We start from the raw sequence: 24,932 nt of genomic DNA on the forward strand, positions 1-24,932 counted from the left end.
TTTCTCAATTAAAATGCTGTTTTGAACTTTATATTCAAAGAATCCTGGAAAAATGTATTACGGTTTCAACCAAATAAATATTAAGAAGCACATTTGTTTTCAAAATTGATAATAAAAATATTCATTGAGCAGCAAATCAGCATATTAGAATAATTTCTGAATGATCATGTGACAATGAGGACTGGAGTAATGGCTGCTGAAAATTCAGCTTTGCCATTATTGCAATAAATTACATTTTAAATTATAGTAAAATAGGAAACAGTAGTTTGGATTATATTTCACAATATTAGTGGTTGTAATAAATGAAAATGTAAAATATATAAATAATTTTAAAATGTAATAATTTCGCATAAAATTACTGTTTTTACTGTATTTTTATCAAATAAATGTAGCCTTGGTGAGAATTCTTTCAAATCCTTAACCTTTGAACAGTGATGTGTGTGTATGTATATGTTATTACTTATTAAACATTGGTCTTAAGCTGTTGGTGCTGTTTTATAAAAGCATTTTATAACGGGTATTTTTATGGATGGCGGAAACGCCTCAAGTGGTGTAATGCTTTAGTGAATCCATTGCCAAAGGCCTCTCCAAAAAATTAGCCCCATGGTGAGTAAAATATACTCATTTGTGGGAGAAAAAGTGGAAACAATTACAGAATTGTTGTAGAACATTGAAGGGGCAGAAATGATAAAAAATAAAGTTATGACGTTGCCCTTGCACATCTTATGACTGGCCACAAGTTGTGCCCACAGCTCTGATAAAAAATCCCCAAAAAAACCCAAAATGATGTCAGTCTAAATGACATAATGCCCATTACCTAAAAGGATGTTTTCAATACAAATAATTTTATTATATATTTTTTTTTTTATATAACTTCAACCAAATCTATAGAGTACATTAAACACTCAAGGGAATCTGAGAACTGAGAGGTATAGAATGATCAAGAGACGTTCATTAAAGACACATATGGAGAAAACAACTCGGTGAATAAAACCAAACACAGTCTGGAAATAACCTTCTCAGAAAATATCCTTCCTCTACAAATAACTTCATTTGTACAGTTTATTAAAAACTTGACCACATCTTCATTACATTTCACTGAACGCTGCTCCAAAGCTGCTCAAACTTCCTCTAAACAACACACACTATATTCTTACCGCCAGTCTTTATCCGTCCATTTGCTCTTACAGTACAAGCATGGATTTTACTAATGTTCAGCCACAATGATATGAAATATGGATGGTGCGATGTGCAGAAATTACACTGAAACAGCTATTTTAATATGGATCACTTTGCTCATGCAGTGAACAAAATGTTGTGAAGAAACTTAAAGACCACAACATGAGCATGCCAAAACCCATGAAAGGACTGAATAATTTAATTTAGCTTAAAACATCAAAAGATACAGAAGTTTAGTAACATGGTTAAACTCATGTTGAAGATTCAGCATCTTTTGCGAGACTAAACAGAAAACAGTACCTTCTGGGACCTCTGCCACTGCCGCCAAGTCTGGTTTCTCTTCGGGGACCAGTTCTGGTGTTTCGATGTCTACTTTGACCTTTTCAGTAACTCCACTGGGCACTGCATGACCATTCAAGGTCTCTGTGTTCAAAGGATCATCTAAAGATAGGCAAACATAACTCAGTCATCATGTAACCAAGACTATGTGCCTGCTATTCAGTAAAAACACTATTTTGTTTGTATTAATATTCAAGTCATTCCTCAGATGTTCTTAAAAAGCTTTGGTTTCCTCATGTAAGACTGAGAGCTCTACAGAAGGCCAAATAAGACTAATAAAAGTATTATTGAAATTCTTCAGTAATTCTTCACTCTGAGCCTGAAGATTGGGAGGGATTCTGTTGTTCTCACAAAGTCAGTTATTTTCAAAATGTTGGATACGAACAGTAAGTCCAGGAAGTGCTTAGCTTATGAAGCACCCTATGCACATCAGTTGTTAATGTAGTGGTAACTGCGGCTACAGACATTGAAAAGAGTTCTAACGAGTTTGTCTTCTACTGTAGGTGGTGGTATCACAGTGGTTAAAGGTTTAAGATTGCATCCGATAACCCACCAGCACCACTTTACACATGAAGTACACAGAATTTTCCTCCATAAAACCTCATTGAACCATGGGTTGCAGCAGGAAACCGTCCTTATAGTGTACTCTAAACCAACAATAAATAATCTAATAATTATTTCAAGAGCATTGTTTTAATATTACAGAAAACAGGTTAATGGCCATCCATGTACGCTCAGTATCACATTCACTTTATTTAAAATCTCACCTTGGTCTGGAATAAGGACACCTTTTCTTATGAGCTCTTCTCGAGTTTGCCTGGTGGATATTTTCCTCTCCAGAACTATAAAGATGAAGGAGACAGAACATATCAAGATATCATTATATTTAGGCCACTTTATGGTTCACAGAGTTCAGTGAAAGTGCAGGCTGCTTCCAGCTGTAATACATTTTATGACACATCCAATATAATCACCAACAATGTCATACCGGATGATGTAACTTTCATAAAATTGTGAGGGAGCATCAAGAGGGTATCACTGAAAGACCACATTCTGAATATACATCGTAGGATGTGTTATTCCAAGCATAAACATTCGAGCAAACTGCTATTAATAAATGGGGAAATACCTTTTGAGAGGTCCTGGAACTTATCACTGGTTCTCTTCTTTCTCCATTTCCAAGGTTTAAAGATCTTGCCCAGAGAAGAGAGCTTCCCCTTTCCTTTCAGCTGAGGAGACTGCGAGCTTCCCACCACCACATCACAGTTGGCCAGAGAAGATTTTTCCAGTCCCTCCACTAAAAGTGAATCACAGCAAAAACACAATTCTGAATGAGCGGAATAAAAAAAACTGAGCTGACCCCTAAACAATGGAAAACAGCCAACTGGTTTTTATAACAGGAAATACTTGTGTGAATGAATGTTTCTGACCATAACAACAGACATTAGGGCACCCTTAAGCAACAAGAACAACTAGCTGTCTCTTTCCACAAACAGCATACAAAAGCAGGGTATAGAAGTGCCTTAACTTCAGAAAGCATTAATTGCCAACCACAGGTCACTGACCAAAAGTTGAGGAAGATCTTTATTTTATATAAATTAATCATTTTATTAAACTGTAAAGACCTAATGTTACAAAATTCACCAAAGAATTAAAAATGAAATTTTAAAATATATAAGCTGTAATTGTATTTAACAATATTTTACTGTATTTTTATCAAATAAATGCAGCTTTGGTCAGCATAAGAGACTGGTAGTGTAAGAGAACCATAATGTACTGTACTATACATGCATGTAGAAATGCTGTATGCAGTATATACGGCAACCCTGTTACCAAAACTTTGACAGTGTTGAAATATATTTACAGTAAATGTAGCATGTTGGTTTGTAGTTACTGATAAACATATTTTCCATAAACTGAAAAACATCATATACTTATTTGATCTTTTTTTCTTACAATAACTAATATAGTTTATATAATATATTTTAAAAAAATTGGGATTTGGGTTTCTAAATCTTTAAAAGAGGAATGGAAGTCAAGAAAGTGTTTGTAGAAGGTGTCTGCTAAAAGCATATGCAAATGAGTCAACCAAGACCCTTAACTACAGAACCGATTGATTATTTTTAGGTTAGATGCTCACTTAAGGTTTGTGATTCAGCCAAGAACTGAACTCTCTTCCACCTTACCCCCACCCCTGCATCATTTCTTCTTAGCTTGCAAAAAGAAGAGATTCTGACAGAGAGGTGCAACTTTTCCACATGGCCTACGCAAAGAGATATTAAACCTGTTCATCAAACATAATCCAACAGAACAGCAGACCTAAAGTCACAGGTCCACCTCACCAGATGAAGTCTAAAATGATCACAAGAGCATTTCCACACGCCTAAGCGACATCAAAGAACAATTAACAAAGAGCAGACTACAAAGCAGTGACACCATTTATCATTTCAAGAAAATGCACACACGCTTACATTGTTCTCTGCAGAATTACAGCAGAGACCTGGGTCAGTGTGTGTATGGGTCATTGTTATGAGACCTGGCCTATTAAAGAAATCTATCAAAATAACAGTCCTCCGAGGGACAGTTTTGTTTTGTTTTTTTTGGCCTTTTCTTCCATTTATTGGAGGTCAGTGGAGGTCAATGTTGTTTGGACCTAAACATTTCTCAAAATATCTTCCAAGTCAGTCATATAGCCCTGTATGATGACTGAAGCACGTTTTACAAGAAAATACTATTTCAGTCTTTCTACTTCAAAACTTTGTCTAATTCAATGTGTTACTTGTCATTTCTTAGTCATTATATGTAAAATTTATGAGCAATTTACGAGTGAAAATAATTTCAGAATAAATCCACCACCAATTTTTGTTTTTAGTGCTGCTTGTAATGACAAGGTTGAGTAACTTCTAATTTTTCGAGAACTATCCCTTCAAATGCTCAGTAACTTCCTGACTCTTGCATCTCAACTATGAGATTTTATCACTTGTTTCGGTTTATACTGTCAAAACACAAGCCAACTAATTTAGAAACTAATTTACAAACTTGGCTGCCTTTCACTTTGCACAACCGTCCTTTCTCAAAATCATCATAGAATGTTGCTTTAACTGACTGCTTGACATTTACCACGCATTTACAATGTTTTAATGGTTCACTATTATTTATTAAAGTTGTTTCATAGGAGCCTGTAGTGGATAATCAAATTATTATGTTGTTAAACGGATTTTACACCCATGACATGCAGCAGAAATAGGCTCAAGCTCCAAAACTACACCCTTAAAAATCAAGATCCTTTATTGGCATCTGTGGTTCCACGAAGATCCTTTAACATCCATGGAATCGTCCCATTGCACAAAAGATTATTTATATTTGAAAATGGTTCTTCAAATGATTAAAATGTTCTTCACACTAAAAAAAAATGGTTCCTCAAAGAACTGTTCACTGAAAGGTTTGTTGAGGAGAGTTGCTATGAAAACATTTTTTAAGTGTAAGCTTCTGCTATGCATTAATACACCCCTTTTGTGGCTGCCAAACACACATTGCTTCCACATGCATCACGAAACATCTCTAGGAGTCCAAAACCTGACCAGAAAACAGGATATTTTTCACATAGAAATGTGTGAAATCTAAACATGAAGTCTGTTTTCCACACTGCACTGAGGGAATTCATTAGCGAACACATGTGACAGGAATGTGCTAGGCGACATGTCCGAAGTCTTTTCACCACCATCATGAGGATGCCACGGCGCCTCTTTACTAATCAAGTCTCCCCAAGGAGCCACTGACCCTACACTTCACTGACCTGTCAACAGGCAGTTGGCGTCTGATTGGATTATTAATAGAATGCGTTACCCGTAGAACTCCCAGTGATGAGCACAGTCCCCGAGATCAAACCTCAGAGGATCAAGCACATTTAAAACAAAGAGGACACCGCTTTACAACCTAGCAAGAATTCATCTGAAGGGCATAGATGAACAGGTGTGGATACTGCAGAATAAAAGTAGAGCTACAGTTGAAATATTATACATGATGCCAGTTTGATACTTCATGCACTTTATAGTTGCATGAATTGTTTTAAAAAATAAAGCATTAAGACAGACATGTTATAATAGTCTCAGGGTGTTTCACTAATTGTTAGTTTTAAAAGAACTAAACCTGGTTAACTTAAAGTGCACCAGAAAGGGAACCTGCCGAATGTGACCTCAGTCCTTATGGTGTTCACAATATGGTGGACTCGAAAGAGAACCCAGTTCTTTTCTTTGTCCTCTTCAGCACTGATGTGAGCTCAGACTCTTTCTTGTTCACACAACAAATTCATAAGAACTCAGACCCCAGCTTCTTCACAGCAGTGGAATGCTGGAGTCTGACCTGGAAAATGTGAAAAATGAAGAGGACAAGGGGGTGAGGAAGAGCTGTCAGTCTGAGTTGTAAAATGTTTCTTTGTTCCTAACTTTTTTTTTTTAATTCGCGATAAGCCATATTTCATTGTTCAGTTTTAGTGATTACTGTTTTTTCTAAAGAATGATATATTATCATAACATGGTCTATCTAAATACTTGATTTTGATTGGCTGGCAGGTGTTAAAATGATTTAATGCACAGGTCCAAGTGAGTTTAATCACCATTCTATATTAATGTGCTGCTATCATTAACAATCACACAGGTTTACTTAAGCTATCTAAATGTGGACATTACTTAGACATCTACTGTTTTTATATACAGATAATTATAGATTTTATAAACTAATCCCAACCCACACTCTAACCCTACCCCGCACAGAAAACTTTCTGCATTTTTACAATAATAAAAAAAAAATAATAAACCATTTGTTTACTTTATTTTGATACCAGATCAGGTTTACTCACTTTTAGTTACGATACGTATACACAAATACGTATACACAAGCTCACATACATCACTCGCACACAGAGATTAGAGATTGCACTGCGCACACAGAGAAATATTCAGGAGCACAGAAATTGTCAAGATGCCCCTCGAATTTTATTCATAAAATAGCTTTGATACTGAATCACTACATAATATTTCTAAGCAATGAGTGGGTAAAACTGATATTTTCAAAAGTAACTAAACTCACAGCTCTATTGCTTGTAAAGAGGGATGCACAGTCAAAGGCCATTCACACATGCAACTTTCACCCAAGCCTCCAGTATACATGTCGACGTGAAATGTAAAGTGGACCGGGACCTCAACCTCCAGAGGTGGTCTGAGTATGGTTCACTTTTGGGTCTTTTTAGGGGGGTCTAAGATCACTTGGGTTGTTCACATATATGTGCTGAACCGCTCCGAGAGATTTTGGAGGGCTCACATAAACTACATTTGAAAAGAGGGGTTTTTAAGTTCAATTCGTTCTGAGAATCAGTTTTGCCAAAAAAAAAAGGAAATGAGAATTCACACAAACTCCCCTTGAACTCTCAGCCTCTGCTAAGATGGCTGTCTGAATGAAACAAGCAAACATATAATATACACTGCATAGGGGTGTGCGATATTGAAAAAAAAAAAAATCTATATTTTTGGGTATTTTTTTCGATAAGGATAATTAGACGATATTTGTTGTGCTGATATGTGACTACCGTGGACAGCTGCAGTTTTTGATATTCTTCATATTCTGTGTGGTCAGTTCACATCAGTGATAAAAATTAATCTTTTCATACAAGTTTAAATTCATTTTTACCTTTTATGGGCAATTTTACCTTTAATAAAGCCATTTTTTTTTAAAGTGTGCATCTTTTGAATCAAATTGTTACATTTAATCAGTCAATTATAATAATAAGACATTACCAAACAAATGAAACCAGTATCAACAAAATTAATCTTTGCAGAAGTTGCATGTGAAGTGGCATTTAGTTGTATTTACACACTGTTTAATGCAGCTCAGAGGGACATGGAGTGATTTAACCTGCAGTTACAAATGCATAATGTTTTGATATTTTAAACACAAAACACTGAATACTGATATTTGAAATTATTTGAAAAGATACGTTGAATGTAAAATTAAAATCGCCAGTACATGGCAGCAAGTCGCTGTTAACAAGTCATTGCGACTGAACCGAATCATTTAAACGGTTGATTCATTCAGGAACGAAACAATATCGTCCTGTTGCTCAGAGACGCAAAACAGTGCTGTAGCTGTTTGGAATTATTTTTTTGTTGGCGAAATGGAGCAAAAACAGGCAATATAGTGTCTAAAACGTAAGTCTCTAAATATTAACTTATTGTTTATTGAACTGTTGTACAAAATCAACATCACATTTGTAATCCCTTTTAGGGCTGACATCACAATTACGTCACAGCGCCAGCTGGAGGCAAAACAAAGGGAAAACTGGAGGCGGCCCATTCAAACCAGCGCAGATACGGCTACATAAGGTTAAATAAAGTATTGTCTTTTGTTGTTATGGGCGTGTATAAAGATTTCTTATGCATCTCACTATGTCGTGTATGAAATAATGTCTGTGTGCATGTGTGTAAAACAACAAACTGACAATTTATATGCTTAATTCATTTGTAATTGTATATACATTGTTGTGATTAATTGTGGCTTGGAATAATAATGTAGCTGTAAAAATAGTTGCCTGCTGAAATTGAAATATATATATACATCATGACTAGATAGACACTGTGATTTTGTCTTAACTATACAGGTTAGATACGAGTCACTCAACCGGAGGAATCCAGATCGTCCATCCTTTGAGTAAAAGTGTGTGCGGGTCGGCCAATCTGGTTTCGTCTGTTAAAGTTAGCCTTTTCAAATTAGCATCTATACCTTACATATGCAGGTAAAATCGGACTTTCTCCAGTTATTATTAAAAAACAAGCTAAACAGACTTCATAGCTAGCGTTAGTGAAGCGGTCAGGGGAATCTTTCTGCCTACAGCTAAGCTCTGCACACAGAAAAACGTCACAATGTTTACTAACAGAAAAAGGGTCTATTTCTGAAGAAAAAAATGGCACTCTTCATGTGATTTTGGCCATATGAAATATATATATATCTTAAATTTTGTGATCAGTCTTAATGCATTTTATTGGACTGAATCATGCAGTGAAAGAACACTAAATGCGCACGCGCCGTAGTTTAGATTTCCTCACATAATTCCTCACGTAAGCGTGCACTCCATAGGTGTTCTGTTTGGTTTTTGCAAAATACTTGATAATGTCAAATTGCACATCGTTAAAACAACAATTACGATAATATTGCAGACACCCCTAACACTGCATATCACCAAAAGTCTAAAAATTATACAGAACAATTTTTACTATAACATCCACATTATGGAAAATTTGCTGCAAATACTATCACATTTGAAGTTGTACAGTTGACTGAATTGCTCACTTCCTCTTTATAAAGGGAGGCCACTGAAAATGCATGAAACATGACAAATAATCATGATGACCAGAAAACAAAAGGCATCAGTTATTCAGACCTCCAAGGCTTCCAAAGGAGGCATGTGAGACTTAAGGGTTAAAAAGTTAATGGGAGTCATATTGCAGTGCAGCTCATATCAACATCCCTGACAGCATATTTCTTACAGAACAATCACACATTTGACTTGCCTTATGCTTCTAAATATAAAGACAAAGCAGCTGTAGATATCTGTGATGGCTAAAAAGGCCACTTGTGATGATAATTAGTTCATTATCTCAATGTTTTAAGCCTGTAATGCTGAAACGCAAGTCAAACAAATAAGTGTTGAAGTCGTCAGTTACTACCGTTTTAAATTTACTCTTTAACTGAGTGATTGTAGCCTGTTTTTTGACATCCGGTAAGTGCATTAAGCCCACAGCAAATGCTAAACCTAGCTTTGTATTAATAATTGCTTGCAGCATAGGCTAATCCCACAGCCTCAGTTCCGCATAATACCAAAGAATAAAACAATAGGCTAATTTCACTCAACACTTTGTTCCTCTATTTACAGAAAGGAAATGTTTGCAATAGCCTTTCTTATAAAACGATTTAAAAAATAGACAAAAATAGTGCTTGATTATTTCTGGATCTAATTAATAGAGAGGTAGAGATCATTCATTTCTGTGGCCTTTCACATCCAGTCAGTTGCTAGACATTTCAAATGAAATCAAAACCATCTAAAACATGATTCAGTCTTATTTAAAGCATAATAAGCATGCGGTTCATGAGGACACACAAATAACATCTGATCAACCTTCCTTTGAGAGCTGGTAAACTGATAGCAACAGAAGCTTTTATAATCACAGCAAATTATGGGGAAATGAAGGTAGTGGCTCGTGAGGCAACATTTGGTGCAGAAAGAAGCTTAAGATTACAATAAAACTGCATTGTGAAGTACTTGCTTGGAATTGTAGCTAATGAAACTTGACTGTGGTGCATACTAAGACATTTCTGTCACTGTTGCTGCTTTTTTAAAATAAATAGCTTGTAACAAATCGTGTGTAACAGTCTTGGCCTGTCACAAGCTTAAACTCAACACATTCAGTCTCAAAAGTCTCCAGAGAAGCTAAACATGAATTTATCTTGTATTAAATGAAACCAAAACCAGTAAACCTGCAATTAAGACTTGGGTTTTTTATAATGAATAACACAACTGCACTGTGGAAAAAATGGCAGTAGCTGACATTCATTACTTGTTTACAAGAAAATTAAATGTTACAATTATTACAGGATGAAATAGCATGTCAGTTTATTAAAGAATATACTTATATCTGATTGTTGGTTTAAAATGCATTAATAAAGGATGTAGAACAATGGAAGGTTATATTATGAAGTTCTCTGAGCCAATAATAGCAAATGAGCAAAGTGTCATTTACACAAACACAAAACAGTAAAATAATGCAAAACATGATTAACAAAAAATAGATGAAAAAAAAAGTTTTTAATCAAATCTGATCAAGTGTGATGGTTCATGCACTCAATTCTGGGAATGCCTCTTTCTAATATAAAAGTCCACCATAAATGCCAAGTTAATCTGTACTTAAAATAACCTATTGTAATATTTTGAATGAATTGTAAGTAGCCTAAACGTTCATGTATTGTTTTAGTATGGTAACTTACAGTTAACGAAGTAACACGTTTAAACGGTATCGTTTTTACAAAGATAAAATCGTAAAACTCTTTATTTAATTTTTACATGATGCACTCTGACACGAATTAGGAAGTGCATTTCTAACAGCGCATCGTCTTGACAGCACATATTACGACAAACAACAAATGTGAGCAAAAGAACAGAGTGAAACAATCATTTCCTGAATGCACGAGCCAGTACATTTCTGTTTCTTCGTCCTTATCAAGTAAGGATGTTACTGTTAACTAATCATCAACACAAACGCCTCAAATTCGTGAAAGATGCACTTGACAAAGTTCCACTTGTTGATCGTTTGCACTGCACGCGACAAACCAAAACCCAAGCGCTCGCTTCGAATGTTATAATGGCAGTGTTTTAGACCGTAGGTAGCAGTAGATTTAGGTGAAAGCAAATGTGCAAATATCAGACTTGATAATGAACTTGGTTTGCGGCGGAAACGGACTAAACTAGTCACGTCTTCCCTCCCTGAGCGTTGATTGAGATAGCGGTGTTGGTGAGTAAACAGCGGACCAGTGAATGATGAACAAGCACTTCCAGACACTTACCGCTCGCTCTCTCAGAGAAGCTGGACACAGATGTCTGGCCCATGTCGATCTTCAATGGGCAGCTAAACAAAAATCATACGACGCCCCCAAGAACTTGTGCAACAAAGCCCACTCGATCGACATAACAGGAGACTCATTTCACTCCTCCAACTCTGAGAGCTGCTTCTCAAAAGAGCTATTCCATACTTTGTGAAGTCTCAAGACACGCAATCGAACTCGGAGTCTCCGGATTGAAATGCCTGTCATTCCTTTTTTCGCAGATTGTAAGCAGTCAGAGGTCATAAGGAGGAAGTTTCAAGCCCCTCCTTGCTTCAGCCCTGCTTAAAGCATGGAAATGTATGTGGGTAATAATGTGTTGGCCAAAAGTGACATCATTAGAAAATACTAGATCAGGAATGTCTGTGCTATTTTTGACTACACTGCTTTACTGTATTAAAATGAAAATAAATGGTTTATTCTGTTGAAAATATCTGTTGCTAACCATCACAATAATTTAATCAAGAAATGACAGTACTGTAAATGTTTCCGAGATTTATATCATCTAACCAAAAAGAGTAGGCTATCAATAAAGCTGTATAAAATATTCATAATGTATAAAAACTAAAGATCATTCATTAGCCTACTGATGATTTCAAGACATGATCATCTTGCATTACACTACTTTTACTCCAGTGAGTGCGTTTCTGTACAGACACATACCTTAACACTGTCCTTCAAGAGTGGGGCATGTTGTCACACCAATAAATAGTATTTCAAATGCTCTCAGGAAATTTTAAATGGTAAAAAAAAAAATTATGAAACGTTAATTATTTTATGAAACAGCAAAACTTAACCAATAAAATACAAAAATGTATTGGCCATTGTATTTTAAATAATGAATACTACAAATTTATAACATTTAATGTTCTATGAAAGGGTAGCACTTTATTTATTTTGCATAAAAAGGGAAGCCAAAAGGACTCACTATGAACCTCTGGTTCCATTTCTCCTTTACATTCCATGAGAATGAACATTTTTCAATAACAAAAGAGGTTTTATATAAATACTAACATGTTTGCGTCCAATGCTTTGCTTTCATCAAAAGAGGCCAAAAGCCCCACAGACTTAGGCCCCACACTCCCCCCAACACCCTCTTCCAAAGCAGAAGTGGTGGGTGGGATTCAAAGCAGGAAGTCTTACGAAAACAAGTCTACTCTAGAGATGTGAGCTATTGTTTTGCACACAGCAAAGCTGAATGTTCTCATCAAGTATGAGCTCTCCACCCCTTCCCCTCTTCCTGAAGGTCCTCCTTCCCATTATAACACCACAGCCCTGAGTACAAGCAGCTGGAAATAGTGTGATTTGTTGAAGTAATCTTTATTCATGCAATCTTTCTTATTTTATAGTAATGGTTTTGTTATTGAACATGTGGAATTATAATTTTTTTATTCAAGAGGTGTGACCAAGTAGTATAGTGGTTTAGTATAACGGTTACAAACCCAAATAGGGGAAACCAAATAGAGGAGCCTGAGCAAACTTTGCAAGATGACCTAAAAGTATTTAAATGAATAAATTATTATTAAAATATTAACCATCTAACTTTAGTCTAAATTAAAATGCTAGTAATTTACATTATGTATATATATATTATACATAGCAGAAGCCCTGAATGGCCTGTATGTGGTCAGAATGGCATGTCATTCTGATATCATGGTCTGTCTGCATCTGTTCAGTTAACACTGACAGAGAGCCTTGTGTACTCTGATAATCCACTTTCATGCACATCACATATTAAACACAAATGATTGACACACAGCCAAAACAATACAGCTTTAAGGGCACATTCATTTTAAGATCATCTTTGATTTTCCATGTATTCCGCAGAGGTGAAAGACACCTTAATATAGAGACACAATTTGTGATTGTGCCAAACAACCTGTTTATTTTTAGCTTAATAACCTTGGAAATAATGTGATGAATATCTCCATGCTAAAGAATATCTCTGGAAAACTATTCAAGATGACTACATTAGTATGCATACAAAAGAAGTGAATCACGGTATTCTATAATGAGTTCCTGACATGCATCGATTATGGCCTCGGCCCAAGTTTAAAAACAGAAGGGGCGTATGGTGAGTCACCAAATCACAACACACCTCCTCATATCCTGACACTATTCTCGGAGAACGCTGCCATCTATTGACCAAGTGCATGCAATCTGAATGCAAATGTCTCATTTGGGTAAAACACACACATTTCTACTTACAGCTCAGGAGTGGTATATGGCTTGTGAATGTTTTTGCATGTATTGTGATGCTATTTGATCATTTAAACTGTGAATCACTGCCAGCGCCTCTCAGAATGTCAGGAACTTTCATCACAATATGTAAATCTGTTCAATCAAATGAAGTGAATTCATTTACTGGCACGATTGTTTGTCCACATGCCCTACCTGAACTCTTTTGAGAACATTTGAGAAGCTTAATCTGAATTCCAATGTAGTCCGATATCCCAAGAGACAGAAATCTGTCCATTTGCTCTAGAGTGCAGCCTAAGTGCATATGGGAAGACAGTAATGGCATACAGCTAATAACGGCAAAGCGGATCTCTTTGCAACCCATCAAAACAAACACAACCCTCAAATGTTGATTCAATGTCTATGTCTTTAATACACTGCTCATTAGCACATCTACCACTATCTCTGCCACCTTATATTGTTAAAGGTAATAGGTGCTGATCAAAATGATCACTTCAAGTCCCCTAAATGGGTGCAAGGACCGAAACTTAAATGCAACATCACTGGAAACAACGTAGGAAAAGCTTATCAATTATTAACTGCCAATCTCAGCACAAAATAGCAGCTAATTATTGTTTAAGTGATGCCATTTAGTTCTTTCCTCTGCTCAGATGATTTATTTATTAACTCTAAACCCAGAGAAAAGTTATAGCGTGTCAAGATTCTTGCACCTCATCATGATATGCAAATATATAAACCACAGAATCAACTCTGCAAATTTAAGCGAGATCTAAAGATAATCGTCTCTTGCATGTTTCTTTAATTATGATGCATGAGACATAAGCAGTTTTGTTAACCAAGCATAACCTAAATATACCATTTAAGATTTGGCCTGCACAAACCACCAGATGATGTATTGCTGGAAATGTTTTTGTAGACAACTGGCTCCTGTTGGGCCATTTACCCAATGATGGAGCACAACAAGGTATGGCAAACCTTGTCGATCAATACTTGACATCCTGCCTGTAAGTGTTTTTCCCCAGCACGGATGGCTCTTATTTGGAAATCTGGGACATTTAATAATAGTACATCGCAGGGGGAGTGGAGAGCATTAAGTTTCACTAAGCAGGGAAACAGACGCTGATGATGCTCCCAACATTGGGAGGACTAACACTGTTCACCTGCTGAGGGAAGACTTGCACAATGATATATGTAAGAGGTATTACCAGGACACTAAAATGTAAGGAAAAACTCATTAGGTGTAATGAGGGGCTGCAGTCCTATATCATTCAGTTAAACACATAATTACTTCAGATTTATGTGACAGGATACAGGTAAGTGTACACTTTACAAAGATAAAGGACATAAATAGCACATGCACATTAGTAAACTGGAAGTTTTTATTCTTTTTTGCACTTTGTAAAGCAGACATGAAGAAATATTGTAAATATCAATGCATACTGAAGTACAACTAATTGATTTTCAAAGCTACTAACTACTGCTTCATGTTATTTTATACTCTGCCATTTAGAATATGTGTCGCTGGCTGATATAGAAATCATCTTGGACTTTTACTAACAACTAACAAGAATGTAGCAACATAAAAAGTTTATAAAAAGTGGAATCAAATTGGCTGTCTTGTCTACATTATTCTTGTATAACTTAAAAAATTAAGAAGAAATTGGTTTAAGTAATGGAAAAACGTGACGTTGCCATGACTTAATAGATCATATAATTTTTACAGTGTGTGAAAGTGAGTAAAAAGTCAGGCATTACTGAGGGAATAGGAGTAGTATTTATGTGATCTCAATATGGCTGCCTAGTAAGCAGACCCACCCCACTAAAATAAAACACCTTTTATTAAACTGTTGAGATCTCTTGTGTTATAAAAACTCATTCATTTTTTTCATTCACTGTATCTTTAACAACCATTTTCACAGCATTTCTGAATTGTTGGGTTGCATGTGGAGTGCAAACAAGAAGATACACATTTAACTTACTCTAAGGTTTTATTAAAAAATGCTCACACATATTACGAACCTCACCTCCAACAGATCACTAACAGGCAGTCACATGCCTCTTTTATTTTAACAACAGCTTACACCTCATTTCCTGTGCATTTCCACTGATACAGCAGATCCATTCAGTAACTCTGTGACTATCTTTTTCACAGCATGAATGACCCATATCTCCATTCTTGCCATGAAAGGATAACCCTGCTCATATGTAAACCCCAAATCTGAAAGGTTTTGCAATCCACTCCCAAACAAATACGAATTTGCTTTGCAAAATATCCAGAGGGAGGATCTAGTCTAGTTTGCGTGAGCCTTAATCACGCAACATATACATGCACATAAGACTTCAGAATGTATTTCAGGAGGGAAAACATAATATCAAAGCTGTTAGATCTTGATTGACAACAGACACACCTCTGATCTGTTTTAGTATACATGACACCTGTGATTCAGATTTTCACTTTACTATACACAGAGTCACAGACAAATGATATCAGTGTCAGATTTCCTCTTTGCTGGCAAAAAATAAATGACGGAACTAGGGACCGAACCTACTAGCAGCGTTTCTATGCTATGACACACAAAAAGCATTACAAATCCAATCGAACATCTCATGACACGCACCAAAAACAGGACAGTAATACAACACCAGCGCTTAGCCTGTGTGTGTTTATTCAATGATTAAACATCACGCTAGCTGGATTCCCAGAATGTGAGCCGATAATGAAAACATCAATACAATGTGAGGCACATAAAAGAGCGTGCAAGAGTACACGTATCAACAAACCATCAATATCACACCATGACATGACAAACTAAATCACACATAATATGCTATTTAACCAAATAACCTAATCAGAATGAAGCCTAATAAAAATGTTAGAAACTTTCTGAACTCATTTAAGCAGAGTACTATATCTATCTACATGCACACATACACACACACAAACACACTTGTGTCAAAAAGTTGAAGACTTACAGGCATGTTCCATGACTGGAAGGATATTTAACAAAAAAAAAAATCAACTGCTCCAGTGAGATGGTCCTCAGTTTCCTTTCTCACTCTGTCTCTCTGATTCCCTCTCTCTGTCTCTGACTCTCACTCACTCTCTCTCCTCACTTCCTGTGGTGCTCTCGCTGCCGCCTTCTCTGAAGTGGTGTGCGGCAGGAAGAGCGGAGAAAAGGCTTGAGGATGACAAACAGCCATTACCTCCATTAAAGTAAGCTGACTGAGCCAGTCTGAGCCCATCAAGTGGAACCTCCCAGTCCACTGAGGCTTTCAGCTATCGCCTTTGGCTACGGGGAATGGGGTTGAGGAGGAGGGGTGAGTTGATGTAGCGTGAGACAGCTCTGTAGCCTTCATTAAATTACTCGCATCCCGCTGAAACAGATGACTCTAGTCTTATCGCCAGCGTTAAGTTGTTTTACACGCTGCGTGTTGAGGCACAAAAGTGAAGTGATTGCCGGTGTGTGTGATGGGTTACATTCCAAAGGAAATTAATCAACGTCGGGGTCAAAGCCAGGCAGGGCCTCGCACAAGTGGGCTTGATGGGCACGTTACTCGTGGGTGAGAATCTGTAACAATTTCTTCCAAATCTATTTTCGTGTTGCAACCTGACGTCAAGAATTGGCAGCAGTTCAGAGAGGATGAATCACTGCTTGAGAGTAGGTTTTTAAAGCTCACACCTGTAGGCTGAGTGCTCACATGAACCTAAACAATTTCTTAGCATTGGTCAAAGCAACTGCAGAAGCACTATTCTCAGGAAACATGAGTTCACTGGATGATATTGTATAATTCCAAATTTACACTGCAAATGTGGCACAGAGGTGCTTCTGATGCGTTTAAGTGTCTTTACAGATTGTTTAATGCTGCTTAGAGGTGTCATGAATCCATTTACGCAGCAATTACAACTGTATACTTTGATAGTAGATTTGAGGTGGGTCAGAGCAGGGCTAATCTAGACAGTTCACCCAAAAATGAATATTACCCCATGATTTACTCACCCTCAAGCCATCAAGCCTAGTTGTATGACTTTCAGACGAATACAATCAGAGTTATATTAGAATATGTCCTACTGTAGCTCTTCCAAGCTTTATAAAGGCAGTGAATTGTTGAGATTTTTAAGCCCAAAAAAGCCCATCCATCCATCATATAAAAGTAATCTACATGGCTCCAGGAGGTAAATAAATGCTTTCTGAAGTGAAGTGATGTATTCGTGTCAGAAAAACATACATATTTAAAACTTTATAAACCATATTAGTTAGAAGAAGCTAAAGATTATGGTTTATAAAGTTTTGAATATGGAAGGCCTTTATTAACCCCCTTGGAAGGAACAAAGCAGCATTAACTTGGCTGTGTAAAGACACCTTAGTGAACACTGAGATGCTGTCAAATTTACACGGCAAAGGTGGCACAAAAGCGGTTCTGAAGTGGCATTAGGTGTTACATAGTTTAATACTGCTCAGAGATGGCATAAATGCATTTACACAGCATTTACAGGTGTATTCTTGTTATACAGCATTGTCTTTCATTTTGAGCAGGCAAAGAGCAGCCTTAATTCGGCTGCGTACAATTCCTATAGAGGCATTCTACTGCTATCGTTCCACTTTTTTGCAGTTTAAAACAGTAAGAATTCCAAATGGATTAGTTTAACAGAATGTTCTGGGCTGCATTGAAATCAACTTAGGCTTACAATGCTTTTGGGAAACGCAGCCCTGGATAATGCATGCTATTTTTTTTCAGATAAAGTTTTCTTTTATCCAGTATTGCAAAGACAACTATATGTAAGACATTTGTGGATAGATTCCCCCCAAAAGCTATAATTTAACTTTTTATAAATCCATTTGCTGACAGTAATTGTGCAGAAATTACACCTTATTTCACCTTTAAGATCTATTCAACAGCAACTGTGACATGCTGTCATTTACCTAGAAAATCAGTCAGTACAGACTGCATTTACAGTAATGCACTTTCAGCAGGCTTTGGGGTATTGTAAACATCATGCAAAACTTACCAGCGAAAGGGGTTATCTATCTCTCTCATGTTAACACATACAATGTTTAGATCTAGTAATGTAGCACAGGAAGTTGCAGAAGCTTGATTCTATCCATCGGTAGTTGATTGGATTTTGAGATGTATGAATGTGAGTTTAGTGGATTGTGGAGGGGCAGGGTTGAAGTAGATTAAATGATGGAAGAAGTCCTGCATACGTCACCAGAGAAGTCTGGGTCGTTTTCACCATACATATAGATAATTCACAATACACTCTATAACATCAATACTCATTTTATACCAGTTTAAAAAAAATTTAATTGTAATGGTTGTCATATTTCTTTAATTTACATTCAGTCAAGCCTGCTTGAACCATAAAAACAAAGATCTACTTTTTAATAACAAACACATACATTTGAATCACAGGAACCTTATCCTGAATGTTTGGTTCATAGTTTCGAGGTCTTAAGTAGCAGTTAATGCTAGTAATCTCAGCTAAGCATAACGCACATCAATGGGGATATTTGCTTAAAAAAAAAAGTGGAATCAAAGTCCAATCAGCACTTCCGAGGGCAATTAATTAGTGCTCCCTGTGTTGTTCATAGATTATAGCAACACACAGAGATAGTCTTGTGTGCTTTTGGGATATTGTGAAACTAGACTGTGATATTTTAACCCAGTCAGGTTACCTTTTGCTATTTAAGTTAACCAGTGCTGAGAGAAAAGCACATGGTGTAGTGGAAACATCCAAGTCTTTCAAGTAACAGTACTGTCACTGATTTACACTTTATAAAAGCAGCAAATAACGAACGTCAGGTTACATTATCACGCAACCAATGCCTCGCATTAATTGATTTTTAACCGTAGCCATACCGAGATTAACCATACCGAGACATTGTCCTACTGGTTGACTCCTACTGCAAATAATGTGGTATGTCTCAAAACACTCATAAATCGGTAAATAAACAGCCTTTTGATAAAATGTTGAATAAATGCATATGCCATCCTCTCAGCTCTAAAAATAAACGGAGCATAGCAATTACAGATGAAAGGCATGATGGCCTATCTTCAAATGTGCTCTTTGGGTGTCTGCCGAGAACGCCCACACTGTCTGACGCATAGAGCTGCTTCACGCTCATACCAAAGAGCAAGCTGAACATGAAGAAGAAGAAAAGGAGGATAGGAGAACGAGAGAAGGAGACAATCAGACCGGTGGACATAAAGGGCTCTTGTCAAGAACCAGTGATATGCTAGGAATAGCTGCCTGGCAAAAGCATTCACGCCCCTAAGAGAAAGAACTACATATACCTAAACCGTGATCTACTCTAATGACAGCCTTGTATGCACATCATTGTCAGATTAATGTCTAAATTCTGGTTAAGCATTATTTAAAGACGTTCACTTGCTCTATAGCTATTAAAATGATATATTGTATACATGATAATCAGCATATTTCAAATAATCTAAAATAAGCACATTCTTCTCATATTTTCTTGTTACAAATGCTGGCATTGGCTATTTATTAAGTTGTCTTTAGCCATTTATTCTATTAAATAGCATAATGAATATGCTATTTATTTACATATATGCTAATATTATTTCAAATTTTCTTTTTAAATACATATTTAAAAAAATATTTAAAAGAGCAAAGAACATGCACTACTATTTTTTGAAAGAAGTCTCTTATGCTCAAGGCTGTTTTTATTTGATCAAAATACATAAACCAAAATAATATTTTGAAATATTATTAAAAGTTGAAATCTGTTTTCTATTTGAATTTGCTGTATTTTAAAATGTAATTTATTCCTGTGATAACAAAGCTATTACTCCAGTCTTCACTCTTCAGTGTCAGATAACCCTTCAGAAATTATTATAATATGGTGATTTACTGCTCAAGAAACATTTCTTATTATTATCACTGTTGAAAATAGTTGTGCTGCTGCTATTTTTGTGGAAACAGTGATTTTTCGGGATTATTTAATGAATAAGTTCAAAATAACATTCTTTTTGTAACATTCTAAATGTATTTGCTGTCACTTTTGATCATTTTAATGCATCCTTGCTGAATCTGATCTAAATTACATCATTACAAGTCATTAAAAGCATTGATTTACACTCATCTGCATCTACTTCAATCAAAAACAAAGTTATCACTATGTTCTTTAGCTTCTGTTTGAATCTGTTTACCTTTAGTAGGTGGGTTGTACCTACTAAACCATTTACGGTACCATTTACAAGTTATGTTATATGTAATTTCATAATCCTTTTGTTTATTTCTACACTCCTGTAAGAAGAACTCAAATTAAAGTTGATCAAATTTAAAAAACATGTGTATGTAAAAACGATTTGTTTCCATAAAAGCAACTGTCATAAAAGTTAATATATCATCTATATGACAGACTCAATATGCCAAGTCTCTACTGGCATTCTATCTGCCATGAAACTCAATTTCAAATTCATCCAGAGGTGAGAGGAACAAGCTTTTAAGAGGGTAAAGAACAGAAAAGGTTCTTTAATGACTTCTGTCTCCAGCGCATTGTTAGAAAAGGGCAGTTCTCTCAGCAGCTCCGCTCCGCCGGCCTCCATCTCGGTGTCATTACATGACTAATTGTGTGCAGAGAGGGACGACACGCATCCTCACACCAGCATCAAAGGAGGCAAAACCTGCAAATTAATCCAAACAAACAGAGAGCGAGGAGGCTTTCTCTCAGTGCCTTTTTAACGTGTCGCACAATGTGAAGGATAAAGTGCGGGTTGTGTTGAATGCAAACTACTGTTGGATGTACATTTAAATGTGTCCATTTCTCTCAAAACACAATGACAGGATCTTTGCAAAGACTGCATATAGATCATGAAGTGATGCTGGCAGAGAGGAAATAGATGTATACTAAGTAGCATTAAGTGGTTGCAAGAACACAAACAAGACATTATGAATTAATGTGAGGCTTTGTGAAAAACAGTCATGGGGTTAGACTTAAAACATAGCAACACAGAATCATTCTTAGACATCAGACAGGGTTCAGAGCAATACTGACAAGAACTGATGCATTGCATTGGAAAAATCTGAAAGAGACCACCCCCTGGTGGACAAAAATGCACTGAAATCTACAGTAGTATTATTCAATCATGCAGCACCAAAAACAAGTCAACTGCTGACAATGTGGTACATTTAAAAACATTTTCTAGGTTCAAAATAAGTGTTTTATCGACAGCATGTCACAGGCATAAGGTTGATTACAGCATTCATATAATTTTTTTATAAAAAATGCAGTATTACAATATTCTGCAAAATATTACATGGTTACTGCAATGGAAGTAAACAAAAGATGAAATCTAATGCTTGTATTTTTCAAGAAGCACTCACATTAATTATTCAGTAATACTGCTTACAATTTAAGTTTAATCAATAAGTTTTCTAAATTGTTCATTACCGTTGGGAACACTTCTCTAGGATGAACCTCTTGTTGTGTGTTAGTGAAGTGGATGGAGTTTGCTAATGTAAACAGTGATTTACAGATTACAGTACGCCACAGCTATTTATGGTACCGCTGCATATTTTTTAAGAATGTTGCTTACTGGGGTTTTCATTACCATTATAACTAGTCACACTAGTTCGAAGTCATCATGAGTCCAGGGTTATAGTCAACTAAAACTAAATTTGAAACTAAAACAAAACAAAAAATCGTTAACTGAAATAAAAAATTATTTCAACTAGTCGCCAAGGCAGCATTTCATATTTTAATATAGTTTAACTAATTTAGGTTTAACTAGATTTACTAAAATAACTAAAATTGACAATAATAATAACAAAAACTATATAAACATGTATTTTAAAAAATTACTAGAAATGACAGCAAAATTACTAAAATTTTAACTAAAATAAAAAAATGAAAACGGATATTGAAAATATAAAATTAATTCAAAATATTAATAAAAACTGAATTTAATAAAAATTCTAAATGATTGTAAAATAACAAGGCATCAGTCTTCTTGTAATTTTAAAACAGAATATATTTTAAATCTTAATGATTAAAATGTACTTTTCCTTTTTTAAAAACTGAAGGATGTCACAATAATTTTCTGTACTTGAAATCACGCTACAAATGCTGTCAAGTTTAAACTGTATTGAAGGCCAATGTCTGAAACAGAACTATGAAATCTTTAACTGTTCACAGACACATGATGCACTTTAACTGAATTCATACAACATTAACTGCATTTCTGTGAATATGCGGCCTACATACAGAACTCGCTAAAAAAATAATAAAGGACAGAACAAAAAAAGCTTGAGCTTGGTTAACTGAAAGGTGAGCTGTCAGGAAGTGGTTTTAAACTGTCATTTCCAAAAATATCTAACTCAGCTCAACACTACCAAAGATGTGCATCAAGTGATACAAATACATTGTTTTATATCATTAACAAAACAATTGGCTACAAGATAGGCATAGAGGCTATTTGAAAATAGACATGCATGTAACCATCCTTTATTTGCCCTGGACATCTGACCAATAAAATGGTCACATGAAAACAGAACTACTGAGCTCAACAACATTATAAGCTTTTCCACTGTCAATGCATCTAAAAGCTTTCCACATGAGATCACCTCTCATTTTGATATCTATACAGAGATTGTGGTTAAATGTCAGACTACTAAACAGCTGGGTTTAGCATGGTTTAAAGGTTACAGAACAATGTGGGTGATAACATTTAAACCAGACTTTCTCTGAAAGTGTTACTAATTACAGTTGGTTTAGAAATTATCTCTCTCCTTCGTGGTAGGACAAGAAACCACAGAGCAAAACCTTTAAGTGTGTACAAAACTGTATAAGAATTACTGAATTTAGCAGCCACAAAATATGGAAGAACGGACTTCAGTCATGTTGTGGATCAAGCAAAACAAACAAAAGAAACATAAATGATATTAAGATTGCGATTCATGTTATTTATTTAAGCCCTTGTTATTTGACTAAAGCTAATCTTAACCTTGAATTTAAGAGACATCATACTTAGTTATTTCTTGCAGTTACACAAAAAGTTTTTTTTTTTTTTTTTTAAGAGAGCAAGTGGCAGCACAGGACAACAAAGCATTTTATCATTTTATCTTTTACCAACTGGCCGCATTTGTCAGTAACCTGTTTGGGTTTAAGTGCAAGGCGAATTGGAACCAATGCTTGGACAATATGTTGCATTTAGGCCCACCAGATGTAATTTTTGCCCCTAGTCTTACATTACACATAAATATCAACATGTTGTCATCAGATTCAGTCAATGGAACAACATATTTGACATTTTGGGTCACGCCTAACAACATTTGAAAAATAAAAAAACAAACAAACAAAAAAAAATATATACTGTATATATAAATTGAAGAACATTAATGTAAAAGCAGCATTTATCATGTCTTGAAAATTCCTTTCTGTAAACAGGTTAGTCATTGGAGTTAACCAAACATTACTGATAAAGGCATCACTGCACCAGCACAGCCTGATACCAAATGAACTTGATTTAAATAATAAATAAATAAACATCATCCTACCTGAGCAGGCTGAACGGAGTCTGGTCAATATTCTGGATTTAAAAGCCGAAGTGTCACTTAAAGAACGAACTCGAAATACAGGAAACACCTGGGGAAATGTCTTTAGGTATGAAAAACTGTCTTCCTCCGCCATTCCGCATTCCATTGATTGTATTTTTATTTCTAGAAAAAAATATATAGATTTGTTTCGGTATCCTGTAATCTTGTGGGCAAGGTAACGCTGATAATATCTGATGCTAAATCCAGTCAGTAGAGCTTTACCCGTCAGTTTATCGTTTGCGATGAGGAACTCTGTTCTCCTGTTTAGGAGAACTCAACTTTCAAAAACACGAAGTCAACTAGCTAGCCTACTTCTCCCTGAGCCTCATCAGAAGTTGTGCTTTCCTTTCCTCTGCATTACATCAGCAAATGAGACAGAAACGGAAACACCTCCATCAAAGTGATAATCATCTACAAGGAGGAAGACCGAGGTCACGCTCTTTACAGCTGCAGGCAGTACCAAATCATCCCTGTGGGGGGCGAGTCGACATTGACTTCTAATACGGAGATTGTGTTTGTTTGTTTTTTATTATTGTGCATTTATGTAGCTATATAACACTTTGCCAAAATCATAATATTAAAAATACATTTAACATATAGGCTACTACTTAGGGTAATATGACCCCGTTCTATACTCAGGACAAGAATTTGGTGTGGGATTGTACTAGTAACAATTAGAAAACAGTATTGCAGATGTAACTTACCTGTATGATTTCCTATATATATATATAAACTGAATTGAGCCTACTTAAGACTTTTGAAATAGGATACTTTTCATTCAGGGTGGAAATTGAAGAATGTCATTAGGCAATTTCATAAGGGGTTAAATGACTCAATGTTTCCTGTTTTTCATCTTTTGAAAGTCACGTCCATATCATAGTGTTCTCTCCCCAAGACCAGTCTGACATCATGTTTAAAGTAAATATGGCAGTGTGTGGTTTCTTATACGAAGTTGTTTATCAACACACAGAATCCGGTTTGAAGCTGAACATTGGGGAAATCTTGAGTG

General features: G+C 35.8%; 1 protein-coding gene across 4 annotated transcripts in view; it reads right to left on the reverse strand.

The window, feature by feature from the left end:
* LOC306882678 (phosphatase and actin regulator 2-like) overlaps window positions 1-24,384 on the reverse strand; it is a 36,547-nt gene extending 12,163 nt beyond the window's left edge. Inside the window, exons 1-4 of one of the 4 annotated variants that reach the window (XM_079437496.1) lie at window positions 11,128-11,467; window positions 2,648-2,815; window positions 2,286-2,360; window positions 1,480-1,620 (exon numbers count right to left, since the gene is read on the reverse strand). In XM_079437496.1, the coding sequence (XP_079293622.1) occupies window positions 1,480-1,620; window positions 2,286-2,360; window positions 2,648-2,815; window positions 11,128-11,170 (427 nt within the window). In that variant the 5' untranslated portion in view covers window positions 11,171-11,467. Of the gene's footprint in view, window positions 1-1,479; window positions 1,621-2,285; window positions 2,361-2,647; window positions 2,816-11,127; window positions 11,468-16,335; window positions 16,644-23,884 lie in introns of those variants that run through there. The other 3 variants (XM_079437495.1, XM_079437497.1, XM_079437498.1) reach the window with 3 other exon arrangements.
* Between the last annotated feature and the right edge of the window lie 548 nt (window positions 24,385-24,932).

The sequence above is a fragment of the Barbus barbus genome, assembly GCF_936440315.1.
Source record: "Barbus barbus genome assembly, chromosome: 16".
Taxonomy (NCBI): Eukaryota; Metazoa; Chordata; class Actinopteri; order Cypriniformes; family Cyprinidae; genus Barbus; species Barbus barbus.